An 18356-nucleotide genomic window follows, 5' to 3' on the forward strand; every position below is an offset into this window, starting at 1 on the left:
TTATCACCACACATAGGTCCAAAGCTTCAGCTGGTGTAAACTGGAAGCCAGTGGAGATACACTAGTTCAGACCAGCTGAGGGTTTTGACCCAAAGTCCCAAAACAATATCACAACACAAACACAGAATATTGCGTGGTGAGTGATTATTTTATGGCTCTCTCTCCAATTTCACTTGCTGCTACAATGGCTCATCATCTCCTAAAGGCTGACTATATTATCATTAACTATTAATTTTTTGCAGAATGACCCTTAATATCAGCTTCAAAATATTAGTTAAGAAAGATTCTGACGTTTATAATTATGTACTATTGCAGTGAATTCTTACTTGACAGACATAGGAAGTTCAGTATAATAAACTTACTCAAGTCAAGGGCAAAAATGTTTGCAAAGCAAATATTGCACAAATGCTATACTCCCACCTGTAGACGAATGGACTCACCTCTGCGACGCCTCCTGCTCGTGACTTCCGGGAATTAGCTTGTTCCAGCTCCAGAGCGCCCTCTGCAGGCCGGTGATCCACCTGTCCTCTGGCCTCCGTGTCACTCCCTGGACCCCGGTGCCCTTTTACCTGGGGTGCTGCTCCCTAGCAGTAATCTCCTCAGTCTTAGGGTCTCCCCTCCCTGGGGAACCCCCACCCACTAGTCCCACCTCACCTCAGTATATGGCTACCGCCAGTCATCATCTAGCCCCAGGCCCTGGGGCAGGATGCAGTATCAGCCTACTCATCACTGGCAAGGTTTGGTTTGGACTTGCTGCCTTGGCCTACCCCGGGCTGCCCTCTGCAACCCCCAGTACCTAGTTGGCCCAATGCTAGGCCACAGCCTGGGGCTTTCCAGGCTGGAGCTCCCCAGCCTGTCCCCAGCCCTGCTCCACTCAGGTACCCTCTCTCTATCTCCCTGCAGCCAAGCCCTTCTCTTCCAAGGGAGACTGTGTGTCTGTCCCTGGCTTCTCTGCCTTTATAGGGCCAGCTGAGTCTGTTTGGGGAGTGGCCCCACTCCAGCCCCTTCCCTCAATCAGCCCAGCCTAAACGCTGCTTTCTCCAGCCACACACCCCTCCCAGGGCTGTTTTTAAGCCCTTCAGGGCAGGAGCGGATGTTCACCCCGCTACACAACCACTAATTTATTTCTACTTGTTTATTCACTTATATTGCAAATAAGACTGATGTCAATGTTTAAGATTAGCACCTTTCCACTGTGGCAGTAATTTGTTTCAATCACTTCTGTACAGTCATTGACCAGCACTTATTGAAAAATATGTAGCAAAGTTCTGTTCAAATCAAGATAAATCAAGCCACATTTAGTGAGGAATAATATATGAAAAAAGAATTATTATTAGTTTTGAAAAATATTGTATTCAGTTACATTATTAATCATATATTGTATTTGGCCTTTGTAAATGGCAAAATAAATGATAAAATGTGAAATTCACATTATATTAGATACGCACTTTCTGCCAGTAGCTATTTACAGTTACAGTGCTATTATTAATTATTATTTATTTAGCATTCATATTGCAGTAGTATCTACAGGCTTTAGCCAAGTCAGGGCTCCAGTGTACTAAGTACTGTACAAAGATACAGTAAATGTCAGTCCCTGCCTCAAACAGTTTCAATCTCAGGTCCTGTCTACACACACAACATGCTCCAGTTTAACTAAATTGATTAAAAAAAATATGTTGAACTTTTGCAACTTAACATATGGATGAGAAGTAGGTGAGAAGGAGGAGGGGAAAATCCAAGAATAATGAAAACAGAGCACTCAGAGGATTCAGATAATTGACAGCTGGTTGGTTGCTAGTTTTACTTTTGATTGATTAGGGAGTCCTCTTAACAATGCTCATTCTAGGTGAAATTCTGGCCATTTAAACTCCATGGGAGCTGTAACATTGACTTCAGTACAGCCATGATTTCACTCTCTGGTTTTAATTTTTAATTGGAAGCACTAATCCTGAGGTACTCTCTCTCTCTCTCTCTCTCTCTCTCTCTGTGTATATATATATATAAATTCCTTAGGCAGACAGCAGTAAACAAAGTTTCCTCCTATGGTAAATGTCCCAAACACTTATTGTTTTACTGAATTGTTTTCTGTTAAAGCACTACAGGATTCACTTGCTCCTTTGTGTGCTTTTCTGGGGCAGTTTTTTTTTTCCCCCAGCGAGTCAGATAATATTATTTTATTTGTGTTGTACTTACTGTAAGTTGGAAAGTGCTCCTGAGCCAAAATGCCATTGTCTTTTTTTCTGGTGCCAAACTTTAAATATGAGACTCGGTGATGACACAAAAAGTTCCTTCTCTAAAGAGGAATGCAATTTTCAGCTGTACCATTTCTTATGGTTAACCCTAGTTATACAGAGCTGTTGAACCAGTTTATACTCCAGACACTTTTATTTACAGCTATAGAAACTGGATTGTTTTAGCTTATTTTTAGGGTTTGATCCTGAAAGGTGCTGAGGAGCCTCAATTTCCATTAAATCACTCTAATTTGGAATTGCCCAGTGCCTCCCAGGAGGTGTTCAACTGACAATACTAGGCCCTTGGTATCTTCCCCTTCTTCATTGCCTGAATATTTGAATAGCTGAACAAACAACTTTTAGAATGCAAAAATCACATTATTTTTCATCTTTTTTCACTCTGAATACATTATTTCACATCATAGCCTCAGCTTTTAATACAGAAGTCTACTAAAACTGTGTGTTTTTTTTCTAGGACAGGCTTAGGCTTGACAAGCCAGGTGAGCTTGGCAGATTGTCCCAATGGCTTTCAGAGCCTGAGGTGAGCACAGCCATTCCTGGATTTGCCCAGGTTCAGTTGAAGCATAATATTATGTGAAACCTTAGTGTGCAGGAAGAAGACATTGGTTATTAAACACATATTCTACCTTTTTGTTGAGATTTTAGTAGTAGTATTTCAAATGGTTGTGAAACGTGAATAGAAAGTTGCATTGCCAACAGTGATCTTGAAATTTATCATTTGAATCAATATTCTACTTAAAACAAACATGGTTTATGTGAAGTTTGTGATGGGAAGAGACAAACATAAGGATTTTGTAAGAAAGCTCAGTATGAATTTGGTGCTTATCAGCATGATGCGGGACTGAATTAAGGCAATCCAGGAAAAAAACACTTGGGGCTTCCCAGCCACACTCCTACACAAAGCGACAAAGAATCCTGTGGCACCTTATAGACTAACAGACATATTGGAGCATGAGCCTTCGTGGGTGAATACCCACTTTGTCGGATGCATGTGATTAACACGGCTACCCCTCTGATACTTGACTCCTACACAAGACCTAGTTCTCTTGGTGTAGCAGCAGGGTTCACAGTTCAGATGAATGGGTCAGTTCACCCCTCTTGAAGCTGTTGATTCAGTCTGTTTGCAGATTGAGAAAGGCATGAATTACATTAATTTCATGTTTTCAGTCTTTTCTTTGCATCCATGAGGGCTAACTTTTCAAAAAAAAAAAATGGCAGCTGAGAATCTGATCTTATCACATGACTCAAGGAGCTGCAGCACCACAGATAGGCTTATTGCACCTATGCTTTAATCTGTCCCTGACACGAGGAACATGGCAGTAGTTACAGCAGTGAATAGTGCACATAGGAAATTTACAAGTTAGGCTACCTCATACAGCTCTGCCGGTGAATTGTAGACTTGACTTGCCAAACTCTTGTCATTGTGCAAAACCACACACAACATTGTGTTGGTCATGAAAATGCTACAGGACACTGATATTCAGCAAAACATTTAACAGTATTTAGAAGGGGTAATGTATGTTACTTCAACAATGAGAGACTGATTATATAACCCCTTTGTTAATGTGCAAGAATAGGGATTCTGAAATAAAATTAAGGTTAAAATATACTCTGTATTTGCGTAGAGGATAGTGAAACTTCTCCTGCTACCATATTTCACCAAAAATGCCTTTAAGCATTATGATAATAAGGTGATGAAGGGTCATGAGATGAAAAGTGAATGAGAAGAAAGGGTAGAGTGTCAGGGCCTGAGGTAAAGGGAAGACTCCCGTTCCAGAGACAAGTCATGCTCAAAGCAGGGTGAGGTTCATCCAATAGTGACACCTATCACATGATCAAATTTCACAGCTTACAGATCCTTATCAGTTGGGTGGGGGGTGAGGATTGTCTTTTCAAATCTGCTTTTTTTGGGTCAAAGTTGAAGATATTTCTTACAGGGAAGTTGGTAGGCATTTGAAGCAGTTGTCTATACCACCTTAGGGAGTGTTGGGAAACAGTTTGAGAGAGAGAGCAGGACTGTTTAGTTGGAAAACAGATCTCTTCATTCAACTTGAATTTGTACCATTTGATGTTTTTTATTATTCACAGTGAATTTATTAAAGTAAATGGAGTTTTACTAGGGAAAGACTAGTGAGGGGAGAATGAAGCTATAGGGGAAAAAAATGGAATGTCACTATCTAAATACCTATACCTGACTCCCCATTCTATTTTTACAAGAAGCTTCAGTAAAACTGTTAGAGCCAGATTTGGCCGCATTTATTCATGGTGAGTTGTTCCTTATCCTCTGAGGAATCCTGCTGAAATAAATGCGATTTCTGAGTCAGGCTCTTTCCTGAGATGGATAGTGGAGGTTAATATTGCTGTTTATAGTTACAACCCTCACTATTTTTTGAGAGAGAAAGAGAGAGCCTCTCACCAAAGATTGATCCTGCAAAGCATTGAGTACTGTGACCCCAATCCTACAAACCAGTTAATAAACACATTCTGAATGTTGAACAATGGCTTGATCCTTCTCTCATAGAAGTTCATGGCAAAACTCCCACTGATTTAAGTGCTGTAGGATCAGACCCCAAGTGAGTAGTCCCATTGGAAGACTACTCAGATACTTAAAGTTAATACACATATAAATGTGTAGGTAGATCAGGGCCAGAATGCTCAGCGTTTTTCAGGATTGAGTTCATATTTGTTAACTAACTGCAAAACTGGACTCAGTTCATTAGTCTGCTAATGCTCTATTTTTTTTTAATTTAATTTAATTTTTTTTTTTGCTTTCCACTGGGAAAAAATGCTATATTTACTCATTCTGAAGGAGATAGGAAATATTTTAATTTGTATTAAATTAAATTGTATTAAATTGTATTTGTATAGGGTGACACACTCTATATTTCCATATTCTGTAACGGAATATAACTTTGCTACTCTTTGAAATGCATGGATGGCATTCTTTGAAGGATGTGCCTTTAATGTGCATTATGAGTAAGTGTACAAGTGCTCACCGGGGCTCGACCCTCTCCAGGGTGGAGGGGAGCCACACTGGCTCACTACACACCGGGGAGTCCGGGGAAATAGTCCGGCCGGGGTCTCCCCCGGCAGTCCTTGCAGAAGTCACCTGCCCTGTTGGGCGCGAGGCTCAGACCCTTCAGCAGGGCTGAGCTGTAACAAGAGCTATGAGCCTGGCCCTAGGTCAGGGCGGGGCAACAAACACAGAGGCAGAAAGCTCAGGCCTTTTGTTCAGGGCTGAGCAACAGTATAGTTAAGGCCCGGCCCTCGGTCAGGGCGGGGCAGCAACCCCCAGGCTACTTCCGTACTCCCCCTCGGGGCCTACCTGGGTCCTGACGTCAGCCTCTGGAGGGTCCACGAGCATGGGCTCATCGCGGCCAGGGCTGGGTGGCAGGTCCAGCAGTTCCTCGGGAAAGTCGGCCCAGGGTTGCTCCGGCGGCTCCTCCGGGTAGTAGCAGGCGCGGGGAAGCTCCGGCGGCTCCTCCGGGTAACAGGCGCGGGGAAGCTCCGGCGGCTCCTCCGGGTAACAGGCGCGGGGAAACTCCGGCGGCTTCTCCGGGTAACGGGCGCAGGGGAGCTCCGGCAGCTCCTCCAGGTAGCGGGCGCGGGGGAGCTCAGGCCAGTCTGGGCGGCTGCACCAGGTCGCAGAGGCTTCCCAGTCTCGAGCTTGCTGAGGTACGTCTGTTCTCTTCGGCGGCAGGCGACTGACTGAGCTCTGAGGGCAGGCTCTTATACTTCCAAGTCGCCGCCTGACCCTTTGAGGGGCGGGGTCAGAGCTCCGTAGCTCCGCCCACTCTGGTCTCTGGCTGGGCTCTCCCTCCTCTGGGCAGGAGGGGAGCCACACTGGCTACTACATACCCCCCCACACTCAAGTCTGGCTCCCGCTCGCCAGGGTCAGGCTCTTCCATCCCTCCGAGGCGAGACATAAAGTCCGCGTTCGTGTGGTCTTTGCCAGCCCGATGCTGGATGGTAAACGCAGAGGGCTGTAAGGTCAGATACCATCGCATGAGTCGGGCATTGTTGTTTTTCATATACCTCAACCATCGGAGGGGGGCATGGTCCGTGACTAACGTGACTGGAGCCCCAAGGAGGTAGAAGCGGAGGGCGTCACAGGCCCACTTTATGGCCAGTGCTTCTTTTTCCACCACAGCGTAGTTCCTCTCCCGGGGAAATAACTTCTGGCTGAGGTATAGCACCGAGTGGTCCCTTCCATTCACCTCTTGGAACAGGACAGCCCCCAACCCTATCTCTGAGGCATCCGTCTGGAGGATGAACCTCCGGTTGAAGTCCGGGCTATATAGGACCGGCTCTTGACAGAGACATGTCTGGAGCGTCCGGAAGGCCTCTTCACATTCCAGGGTCCACCGTACCTGCCGGGGGCTGTTCTTTGTCAATAGTCCTGTTAAGGGCGCTGTGATGGAGGCAAACTGGGGGATGAACCGCCGATAGTACCCGACAAGGCCCAGGAACTGTTGGACATGGCGTTTCGTAGTCGGCATTGGGCAGGCTGCCAGGGCTTGCACTTTCCCAATGAGGGGTTTCACTCGTCCTCCCCCAATAGTATAGCCGAGATATGTGGTCTCCTGCCATGCAATGCAGCACTTCTTTGGGTTGGCCGTCAGCCCTGCCTTTTGCAGGGACCGCAGGACCGCGGCTATCCAATCCAGGTGTTCTTCCCAGCGGCGGCTATAGATTACCACATCGTCCAAATACGCAGCCGCATAGTCTCGATGGGGCCGTAATAGGTGATCCATCAGCCGCTGGAACATCACCGGGGCCCCATGGAGGCCAAAAGGCATCCGCATAAACTGGTAGAGTCCCGTCGGAGTGGCGAACACCGTCTTTTCCTTCGAGGTGTCATCAAGCAGGATCTGCCAGTATCCTTTACTGAGGTCGAGGGTGGTAATGAACTGGGCCTCCCCTAGGCAGCCCAGCAGCTCGTCCACGTGGGGCATTGGGTAAGCATCAAACCGGGAGATGGCATTCACCCTCCGGAAGTCTATACAAAACCGACGGGTGCCATCGGGCTTGGGTACCAAGACCACCGGGCTGCGCCACTCACTCTGAGACAGCTCAATGACCCCTAAGACCAGCATGGCCTGCACCTCTTCCTCTACCTCTTGGCGCATCCAGTACGGCAGTGGCCTGGTCATTTCCCGGACCACCTTCCCTGGCTCGGTCTGGATCGAATGATAGGCCAGGGTCGTGTATCCAGGTAGAGCTGTAAAGGTTCCCCGGAAAGCCTGCAGGAGACAGTTGGCCTGCTTGCGCTGCTCTTCCGTCAGGGTGTCGCCGAGCAGGGGTGCCGTGAGATCCTCTGCCTGGGGCGCGCGGGGACCCAGTTCAGGCTCAGATGGGTAAGGATTGATTAGTAGGCCCTCCTGGTCTCGCCAGGGCTTTAACAGATTCACATGGTATCGCTGGGTCTTTTTGCGTTTGTCAGGTTGGTGAATCTCATACGTGACAGGCCCAACCTTTCGAGCTACGTCGTAGGGTCCCTGTCAACGGGCCAGTAGCTTTGACTCACTAGAGGGCAGGAGGAGCAGGACCTGATCCCCAGGTTCAAAGTCACGCACCTGAGCCTCCTGGTTGTAAGTCTGCTCCTGTCTGTCCTGTGCAGCCTTTAAGTTTCCACGAGCCAGGGCCCCAGCCTGAGCAAAGTACTCCTGCAGCTGGAGGACATACTGCAGGAGTATGGGTCGGGGAGGGGGACTGCTCCCAGGTCTCCCGCATCAAGTCCAACAGGCCCCGCGGACGGCGCCCATATAATAGCTCAAATGGGGAAAACTTGTTCGATGCCTGGGGTACCTCCCAGATGGCAAGCAGCAGGGGAGGGAGCAACTGGTCCCATCAGTGTAGCTGCTCCGGGAGGAACTTCCGCAGCATCTCCTTGAGGGTCCAATTGAATCATTCCACCAGCCCGTCCATCTGCGGGTGGTACACGGAGATGCGTAACTGTTTAACCCCCAGGAGCTCGCAGACCTGCTGTAACAACTGGGAGGTGAAATTGGTGCCTTGATCTGTTAGGATCTCCTGGGGCAGGCCCACTCGAGCAAAGACCTTCACCAGTTCCCCCGCGATGGTCCGGGCCATAGTACTCCGCAATGGGATGGCCTGGGGGAAACGGGTGGCATAATCAACGATGACCAGGACATACTGGAAACCAGAACACTTTTTGGGAGCCGGCCCACCAGGTCCATGGCCACCCGTTCAAAAGGCGTCTCCATTATTGGTATGGGGACCAGGGTTGCCTTGCGCACTCGCGTGGAGCGGCTAGCTGGCACTCGGGGCAGGAGTTACAATAATTCTTCACCTCCTGGTGAATACCGGGCCAGAAGAACTGCGTCAGGATCTGAGCGAGGGTCTTTTCATGGCCCAGATGCCCAGCCGCCGGGATGTCATGTGCCAGCTTCATCACGGCCCGCTGGTGACACGCGGTACCAGCAACTGTGTTTGGGGTTCCTGCGTGCGGGCATCACGGTCAATCCGGTAGAGACGGTCCCGGCGCAGTTTGAAGTGGGGCCACTGGGTTGCGCGCTGGGGGTCGATGATGGTCCCATCAACTGCCGCGAGCTGTTCGTAGGCCCGGCTAAGGGTAGGGTCAGTCCTCTGGTCCTGGCAAAAATCAGTATGGAGGAGGGGTTCAACCACGGGCTCCAGCCGGGGATTATCAGTTTCCTCGGTCCCTGGTTCCGTTCCCGGGGTCCCATCCCCCTCTTCTGGCAGGCCCTCCTGGGGCTCTCCCTCCAGCACCGCGATCGACCGGAGGACCTCCTCAAAGGTGGGCCAGTCCCGCCCCAGGATCACCAGGTAGGCCAATTGAGGAGCTAAGCCGACCACAATTCGTCGGGTGACGCCAGCGACTGTCAGCGGGACATAAGTACTAGGGTAAGGCCGGACATCCCCATGGATGCATTGCAGGTGAATTGTCCCCAGGTGGGGGTCGGCCTGGGGTCCCAGGGTCTAGTGGATTAACGTCTGGCCGCAGCCAGAGTCAATCAACGCCTGGGTGGCCTGGTCCCCGACAACTACTGGGACCGTGATTTTGGGAGCCTGTGGTAACCGGGCACGGGTGTCCCCAGCACAGACCTGTCCGAAGCTGCAGTCCATTACTGGGTAGTACCGCTGCAAGTGTACAGACTTCCCGCAACGGAAACAGGGTCCGAGTTCAGGGCGGCCGCTCCTGGAGGGGGCTCCCCTCAGATTCCTGGGGGGACTTTGGTGGGCCCTCGAGGGCCCCGGCACAGGGAGCGCGGGGACAGGCTGAGGGGTAGGATCTGGACGTCGGGCCCAAGACCCCGGGTGGGTGTCCTGCCCGCGACAAGGGTTTCAGGCCCGGTCAGGGCACCCCCCCTTCTGTCCGAGTTAGGGCGTTTGGGTCCGGAGTTGGGAGGCCGAAAGGCGGGCCCCACGGATGCTTCAGCCGTGAGAAAGTCCTCCATTAAAGAGAAGGCCGCGGCCAACGTTGCTGGCCGGTGGCGAAGCACCCAGGCTTGTCCTTGGGCCAGCAGAGTGTGGACAAACTGCTCCAGGACGACTTGTTCGGTGACCTCCTGCTGTCCTCATTTCTGGCTGTAGCCATCGCTGGCACGCCTCCTTTAGGCCTTGGGCCACCAGCCGAGGTCGGGCGCCCGGGGGGTACGTATGGCTCCGGAACTGCAGCCGAAAAGTCTCAGGGCTAACATCCAGGGCATCCAAAATCGCGGCCTTTACTCAGCTATAATCCCTGGCTTCCTCTGTGGCCAGCCCCCTGTAAGCCGTCTGGGCAGTCCCGGTCAGGTATGGGGCCAGAAGTGTGGTCCATTGGTCTCGGGCCCACCCAGCGACGAGGGCCACCTGTTCAAAGGTCACCAAGAATGCCTCGGGGTCATCGTCGGGACCCATCTTGGTAAGTCGTAGTGGGGCGGCAGAGCGTGGCACCCCAGCGCCATCCCCGGCTTACTGTAGTAAGCCGGTGTGGCTCCCCTCCTGCCCAGAGGAGGGAGAGCCCAGACAGAGACCAGAGTGGGCGGAGCTACGGAGCTCTGACCCCGCCCCTCAAAGGGTCAGGCGGCGACTCGGAAGTATAAAAGCCTGCCCTCAGAGCTCAGTCAGGCTCCTGCTGCCGAAGAGAACAGACGTACCTCAGCGAGCTCGAGACTGGGAAGCCTCTGCGACCTGGTGCAGCCGCCCAGACTGGCCTGAGCTCCCCCGCGCCCGCTACCTGGAGGAGCTGTCGGAGCTCCCACGCGCCCGCTACCTGGAGGAGCTGCCGGAGCTCCCCCGCGCCCGCTACCTGGAGGAGCTGCCGGAGATCCCCTGCGCCCGCTACCTGGAGGAGCTGCCGGAGCTCCCCTGCGCCCGCTACCTGGAGGAGCTGCCGGAGCTCCCCCGCGCCCGCTACCTGGAGGAGCTGCCGGAGCTCCCCCGCGCCCGCTACCTGGAGGAGCTGCCGGAGCTCCCCCGCGCCCGCTACCTGGAGGAGCTGCTGAAGCTTCCCCGCGCCCGCTACCTGGAGGAGCTGCCGAAGCTTCCCCGCGCCCACTACCCGGAGGAGCTGCCGGAGCTTCCCCGCCCCTGCTGCTAGCCGGAGAAGCCGCCGGAGCAACCCTGGGCCGACCTTCCCGAGGAACTGCCGGACCTGCCACCCAGCCCCAGCCATGATGAGCCCATGCTCGTGGACCCTCCAGAGGCGGGGCAGCAACCACAGAGTCAGAAAGCTCAGGCTTTTGGTTCAGGGCTGAGCAACAGTAACAGTTAAGGTAGTGGCCTCTTCAGGCCAAGGAGAGGGGGAGTCTGCCACCCCAAGGTGGGGTGTCAGGGGAGGGATGCAGGCCCTCCCACTCCACTGCCTCCCAACCTGGCGCCCTAGCAGCGACTATTACTCCGCTGGTCAGTCAGTGGGGATCCTGACCGCAACACACTGACATGGGCTCTGGTAAGGCCGCAGCCTGACTGGGGTCGGCTGCCCCCGGGCTACATCCGAACTCCCGCTCAGGACCTACCTGGGTCCTGACGTCAGCCTCTGGAGGGTCCACGAGCATGGGCTCATCGCGGCCGGGGCTGGGTGGTAGGTCCGGCAACTCCTCGGGAAGGTCAGCCCAGGGTTGCTCCGGCGGTTCCTCCAGGTAGCGGGTGCGGGGGAGCTCAGGCCAGTCTGGGCGGTTGCACCAGGTCGCAGAGGCTTCCCAGTCTCGAGCTTGCTGGGGTACGTCTGTTCTCTTTGGCGGCAGGCGACTGACTGAGCTCTGAGGGCAGGCTTTTATACTTCCGGGTCACCGCCTGACCCTTTGAGGGGCGGGGTCAGAGCTCCGTAGCTCCACCCACTCTGGTCTCTGCCTGGGCTCTCCCTCCTCTGGGCAGGAGGGGAGCCACGCCGGCTCACTACAGTAAGTGTTTGAGTGTGTTTCACATTTTCTTAAGTAAACATTTTGGCAATTGTTAGCTATCATGCAAAATATTTTGCTAGGTCTTCACAAGAGCTTCACTTGATGCTCAATAACAAAAAGAAACTGAATATTAATCATTTGGCAGAAATTATACTCAGATCTGCAGTAAGAAAGAAAAAGAATCCTTTCTGCACCTATGATGTTTCCTCCCATATGCCATGTTTATCATAATGAATCATATACAAAACTAAAAGGACAGAGGACCCCACTGGATAGTTTTGGGAATTAGCAGCAGGCTCTATTGGATAACAGTCTCTTTAAGAGGAAAAACAGCATGGCTAACAGAGTTTGGAGGAGAGGAATGCAGGAAGTCTCTTGAAGAGTGGAATTATGGGTTTCCTACAGCCAACAGGAGGATAAAGGGAAGAGAAGGTACCTATTTTACAAATCTATATGACCCCTATCATGATAATACCTGAGCGCCTCACAGACTTTTTATTGTATTTCACAGCACTTCTGTGAGGTAGGGAAGGGCTTTTCCCACTGTTTTACAGATGGGGTACTGAGGCAAAGTTTTTCTGCTTGCCACCGCTTCCCACAGCCCCCATTGGCTTGGAGCGGCAAACCACGGCCAGTGGGAGTCGCAATCGGCCGAACCTGTGGACACGGCAGGTAAACAAATTGGCCTGGGCTGCCAGGGGCTTTCCCTGAACAAGCAGCAGACTGGCTTTGAGAACCACTGACCTAAGTAACATGCCCAAGGTCTGACAGGAATTCTGTGGTGGAGCATGGAATTGTACCCATGTGCCAAGCTAGTACCTTCACCACTGGGTCATCTTTTGTTTCCACAGAGGTACAGCAGTCACTTATGGTCTCCTCCATCTCCCCATTTTCAATGAGAGTTAAGAAGATGGATGTGTCTTTAAACAGTTTTTTTTTAATATTGTGTCAAAATGAACTGAAAATTGTATTAAGTACTGACAGAAGTTCAGTATGATTCTTACTTCATCGCAGATGGTTTGATCATTCATAGATAAAACTTCATTTTATGTGAATAGTTTAGTACATGGATAAGTTTTAGTCATCTTCAGACATCTGCACATCTGTGTACGTCTCTGACATACCACTCTGAAACAGGGGAATAATTTCTTCTTATATTGTAAGATAATGAATAGTAGAATGTCAAATATGCAAGTAAGAAGGAAATTGCATAGAGGCCAGTTTCAAATATATAAAAAGAGACTCCCTAATCACATCTGAATTTTTTTGTCTTCTGCATATACAACAAAAAAGGCTTGCCAGTACTTGTCATGCACTACCATGTATATAAAATGCCCATGCACAGTACTCATCTGCTGAACCACGTGAAAAACCTACAGGACCAGGAGAGTTAAAAAAAAAAAGAATGAAAAAGAAGACTCTTTAGTTAGTTGGGCCATGTTTTATAAAGCCAAGTTTCTGCTTCTGAAAATGTAGACACTGAAATAAATTTCTCATTTTTATTTAATGTCTTAGAATCTCAACAGAAACACCTATATTTTTAATACTTTTTATTGTTTTTTTCTTCTTTGAAAACTGTGCATTAGTTTTTGATTACAGAGAAAATATTTCAACTCCAAGTTAGACTGCAAATTAATCCTTAAAATGCAAATAGAACAGAAACCTTTCGTAAAGATCCTTAACAATACTTTGGAGTCCAATCCAGCAAAAATAAATGTGTATATGTTTGACTGCACTGCCGAATTTTATAAAAACGGCTAAATAGTTTTGTATGAACATCTTTATATTTTCCTTTAATATTTTCTTTATTATGACAATTAATCTTTTTATAGAAATACAGAATCTGAACTCTCCATTTACGTAGAAGGCACAGCTGATTTAAGTTGGATGTAAAGGCTGCTATTCTCCTTTATGTAGTTATATAGTAAATAGGGCTGTCAAGTGATTTAAAAAAATTAATCATGATTAATTGTGCGATTAATCACACTGTTAAAAATAATATAATACTATTTATTTAAATATTTTTGGATGTTTTCTACATTTTCAAATATATTGATTTCAGTTACCATACAGAATATAAAGTGTACAGGGCTCACTTTATATTATTATTTTGGATTACAAATGTTTGCATAGTAAAAACAAAAGAAATAATATTTTTCAATTCACCTAATGCAAATAATGGAATGCAATCTCTTCATCATGAAAGTTTAACTTACAAATGTAGAATTATGTACAGAAACTAACCGCACTCAAAAATAAAATAATGTAAAACTTTAGAGCCTACAAGTCGACTCAGTCCTATTTCTTGTTCAGCCAATCACTTAGACAAACAAGTTTGTTTATTTTTGCAGGAGATAATGCTGCCCGCTTCTTGATTACAACATCTCCCGAAAGTGAGAACAGGCATTTGCCTGGCACTGTTGTAGTAGCTGGTGTCGCAAGATATTTACGTGCCAGATGAGCTAAAGATTCATATGTTCCTTCATGCTTCAACCACCATTCCAGAGGACATGCGCCCATGCCGATGATGGATTCTGCTTGATAATGATCCAAAGCATTGTGGACCAACGCATATTGATTTTCATCGTCTGAATCAGATGCCACCAGCAGAAGGTTGATTTTCTTTTTTGGTGGTTCGGTTCTGTAGTTTCCACATTGGAGTGTTGCTCTTTTAAGACTTCTGAAAGCATGCGCCACACCTCATCCCTCTCAGATTTTGGAAGACATTTCAGATTCTTAAACCTTGGGTCGAGTGCTTTAGCTATCTTTGGAAATCTCACATTGTTTGGCAAATCTGGAGTGAAAGTCTTCTTAAAACGAACATGTGCTGGGTCATCATCCGAGATTGCTATAATATGGACTCTATGGCAGAATGTGGGTAAAACAGAGCAGGAGGCATACAATTCTTCCCCAAGGAGTTCAGACTCAAATTTAATTAACTTTTTTTTTTTAATGAGCGCCGTCAGCATGGAAGCACGTCCTCTGGAATGGTGTCCGAAGCATAAAGAGGCATATGAATGTTTAGCATATCTGGCACGTAAATACCTTGCAATGCCAGCTACAAAAGTGCCATGAAAATGCCCATTCTCACTTTCAGGTGACATTGTAAATAAGAAGTGGGCAGCATTATGTCTTGTTTGTCTTAGCAATTGGCTGAACAAGAAGTAGGACTCAGTGGACTCTTAGGCTCTGAAGTTTTACATTGTTTTTGTTTTTGAGTGCAGTTATATAACAAAAAAACTACATTTGTAAGTTGCACTTTCACAATAAAGAGAATTCATTACAGTACTTGTATGAGGTGAATTAAAAAATACTGTTTCTTTTGTTTATAATTTTTACAGTGCAAATATTTGTAATAAAAATAATAATGTAAAGTGAGCACTGTACACTTTGTATTCTGTGTTGTAATTAAAATAAATATATTCGAAAATATAGAAAAAACATCCAAAATATTTAATAAATTTCACTTGGTATTCTATTCTTTAACAATGCAATTAAAAGTGTGATTAATCACAATTTTTTTAATCATGGTTAATTTTTTGAAGTAATCATGTTAGTTAACTGTGATTAATCGACAGCCCTAATAGTGAACAAAAAAAGTCAATGAACTCTTGTTTTCCTCTAAATTAGCTGGATTGTACTGTGAAAGAAAGACAGAAGAGAACCATGTCCTTGGTGAAATGGAGTACGTTTATACGCACTTTAACACTGTTTAATTGTCCATACAAGAAAGTTTGTTTCTTTTACTTGTGATTTCATATCAATGGCCTATAGCATAGACTTAACTGTTTAAGACAGAACCTGAAGTCATATGCATTAAAATATTTTATAACCTATTTTTTTTCTCAGCAGGCTGTTTGAGATGGATTATCAAGTGCTTTCTGTAGATTATCTGATTACCACAGTTGAATTAAATTGATGTTTGTTATTTTTTAGATGTGCCATCCAGTCCCTACGGAGTAAGAATTATAGAGTTGTCTCAGACTATTGCCAAGGTCTCTTTCAATAAGCCAGATTCACATGGAGGTGTGCCCATTCATCATTACCAAGTGGATGTGAAAGAAGTTGCTTCAGAAACTTGGAAAGTAGTCCGCTCTCATGGAGTTCAAAGTGAGTCTGTTAAAATTTGTGTATATGTGTGTATATATATATATAGAGAGAGAGAGAGAGACTATCAAGGAGTAATAATATAAATTCTTGTTAACTGAGTCTGTATCTCCTATCAATATTACTTCTTGGGCCATATCCTCAGTTACTGTGGATAGTTCTATTGACCGCAGTGGAACTAAACCTATTTACACAAGCTGAGAATCTGGCCTTTTATAGTCTTTTAAAAGTTCATTGATATTATTTCTTGGTTTTACAGAAGTCTGGTAAACAAACTCAAAGTTATTCAAAAAGTAGTGATTTAGATTTGTTTATTATGCCAGTTATGCAGTATGAAGAACACAGTTTGCAAAGTGATCAATCACAAAAAAGGGAAATCACAGAAGAATTAAATTAAGAGTCTTGAATATGCTTCACTGTGCATTTAATTAAGAAATATTAAGAGGGCTACAGTATGCTATTTAAGTCCTGATGATGAATTATTGATTTTTAGCTACTCTACAACCTTTTATATAATTGTTAATCTTTGTTACGTATTTTTAAAACATATTTATAAAATATTAATAACTAGTGTCTCTTTAGTGCTAAAATAAATGTCTTGAGATATTGAATGGTTGACATGCTGGATGGGCCAGAACTTGGCCAACCCTGTGGCCAATTTGCACCACTCTGAAGACAAAATATATAATCCTCATCTAAATAGTGTCACCTGAGGATTCCCCTGGCTTCAGTGAGTCAGGTGAATGCCTAGAGGGGATGGAGGGGTGTTTGCCAGAAGGTGTTGCAGTTCAGCAACCCCTGTCAGGCCCTGCTCTGCCCTTGGGTGTTGTTCTCAGCTGGTATAGGTTAGAGTAGCCCTGAGACTCCTAATTTACACAGGGCTTGAACTAACTTCCATTGTCTACAGGATTAGGGGAACACAAATATGTCCAATCTCTCTGACTCTCACACACATGTTCTGTGTTAAGCATAGTCCAGTCAAATCAAGAGAACAGGATGAGAGGTTCAACCCCAAATCATCTCCTTTTAATCTTTAGTATGGTATTATTATAGTTATTGAATCAGAATGTGGCTTATTTATTTTGTTGCCCAGAAATATATTAGTAAGATTTTGGTCAATTAGTAGTCACAAGTAGTAACTGTTATAGTTAAGGGTGCACAAGGCATATATTAAAACATCCTGTTTTCCCACATCTTCACTTCATACAATCTTTACTTGTTGGTTCTCACATTTTCCAAATTTACTCTCCCGAAGGTGAATTTTTGAAAGATTGAACACAATCTTTTTGACAATTTTCCAGATATGTTCCCATTGTAATATATATATATATATATCCACCTTTTTCAAAATGGAATATCTTAACATTAAAACTTTCTGAATTTGAAACGAAACAGATACTAAGGATTTAAGGATGAGATTTTGACAGCTGGAAACAATTTGCAGACCTGGTTTGGAAATTTTCTGATGGAATATTTTTCTGTTGGAACATGCCAGTTTGTCTATAGTAGAGATATTTGCAGAAATATGTCAATATTGATGATAGCTTGTTAAAAAGAAAAACTGGAAAAAAGTGTTCTGGTGTCATTGAAATGTTCCATTTTTACCTTTTCAATTTTCCATTTTAAAATTATATTTGTTTCAAAGTTTTATGTTATATAATCTAAAATAAAAAAGGAAAATTGGAACAAAACATTTCAATTATATCTAAATGAAATCTTTTGATCACTCATATATATATATGTATGTATATTCTAAAAACATTATCAACAGTTTGTGTAAGTTGGATAGTGTCTTGGCCGTAGTGCATCTTACCACAGCACTAATATTTAGCCTCAAGAACTCAGAATTTTTGCAGATGTAGGGAAAACAGTATGTATTAAGAGAATCCATTTCCTCCAGTAGCATGGCATGCGTGTGGATGGTCTTCCTTCTCTCTCCATCCCAAGAACCCAGACTAGGAGCCTGCACTGAGAATTACAACATACTAAACACTCAATGATGAAAAAAATTAAGTTGCATTGCTATGTAGCAGGTTGTGATCTAGTGAAATGTAATCTGGACCCTGTTACCATAGACAATACAGTTGGCATCTGGGTTTGACATTAGCAAGATGCCTAATTTAAGCTGAGAGATAGGCTAAAGAAGAGAATGCCTTATCATTAACTGTGTATCACAGTATGTTAAGACAACTCCCCAGATGACTCTCTTTGAATTTTATTCTTTGTTTTTAATGTTGGGAGTGTACAGAGACAAACTGATTACATAAAAAAGTAATTGCATTAACTGATCCTATTATCAGTGCTTCCTGGAGTTGTCTTTTTGCCATGTTTTCCACTGTTTGAGTTTGAAAGATTTTTTTTTTTTGGCATTACACTTTGTAGCTGATTCATGTGTTTTGAGTTAGGGGAACAAGGGTTATTGATTGCTGGGATTGCTTCAAACTGAGAGTACCCTGGTGAGCCACAAGTACTTGCTGTTTGTGATCAGCACCTCTATGAACAAGACTGTGAAACTCCTTGGATCTGCTTAGCCATACCACTTAACTGGTGCAATGTGATACACAGCCCCTCAGAATGAGTGGCAATATGGGACACTAAACCTCATAATGCCCCCCATTGTTTCTTGCTG

At 46.1% G+C, this 18356-nt stretch overlaps 1 protein-coding gene across 1 annotated transcript in view; it reads left to right on the forward strand.

Moving 5' to 3' along the window:
• NCAM2 (neural cell adhesion molecule 2) overlaps positions 1-18356 on the forward strand; it is a 262107-nt gene that overhangs the window by 137459 nt on the left and 106292 nt on the right. The window contains exon 13 of the mRNA XM_044996057.1: positions 15557-15730. Coding sequence (XP_044851992.1) covers positions 15557-15730 — 174 coding nt within the window. The remainder of the gene's footprint in view (positions 1-15556; positions 15731-18356) is intronic.

Source organism: Mauremys mutica, chromosome 1, assembly GCF_020497125.1.
Source record: "Mauremys mutica isolate MM-2020 ecotype Southern chromosome 1, ASM2049712v1, whole genome shotgun sequence".
NCBI classification, from domain to species: domain Eukaryota; kingdom Metazoa; phylum Chordata; order Testudines; family Geoemydidae; genus Mauremys; species Mauremys mutica.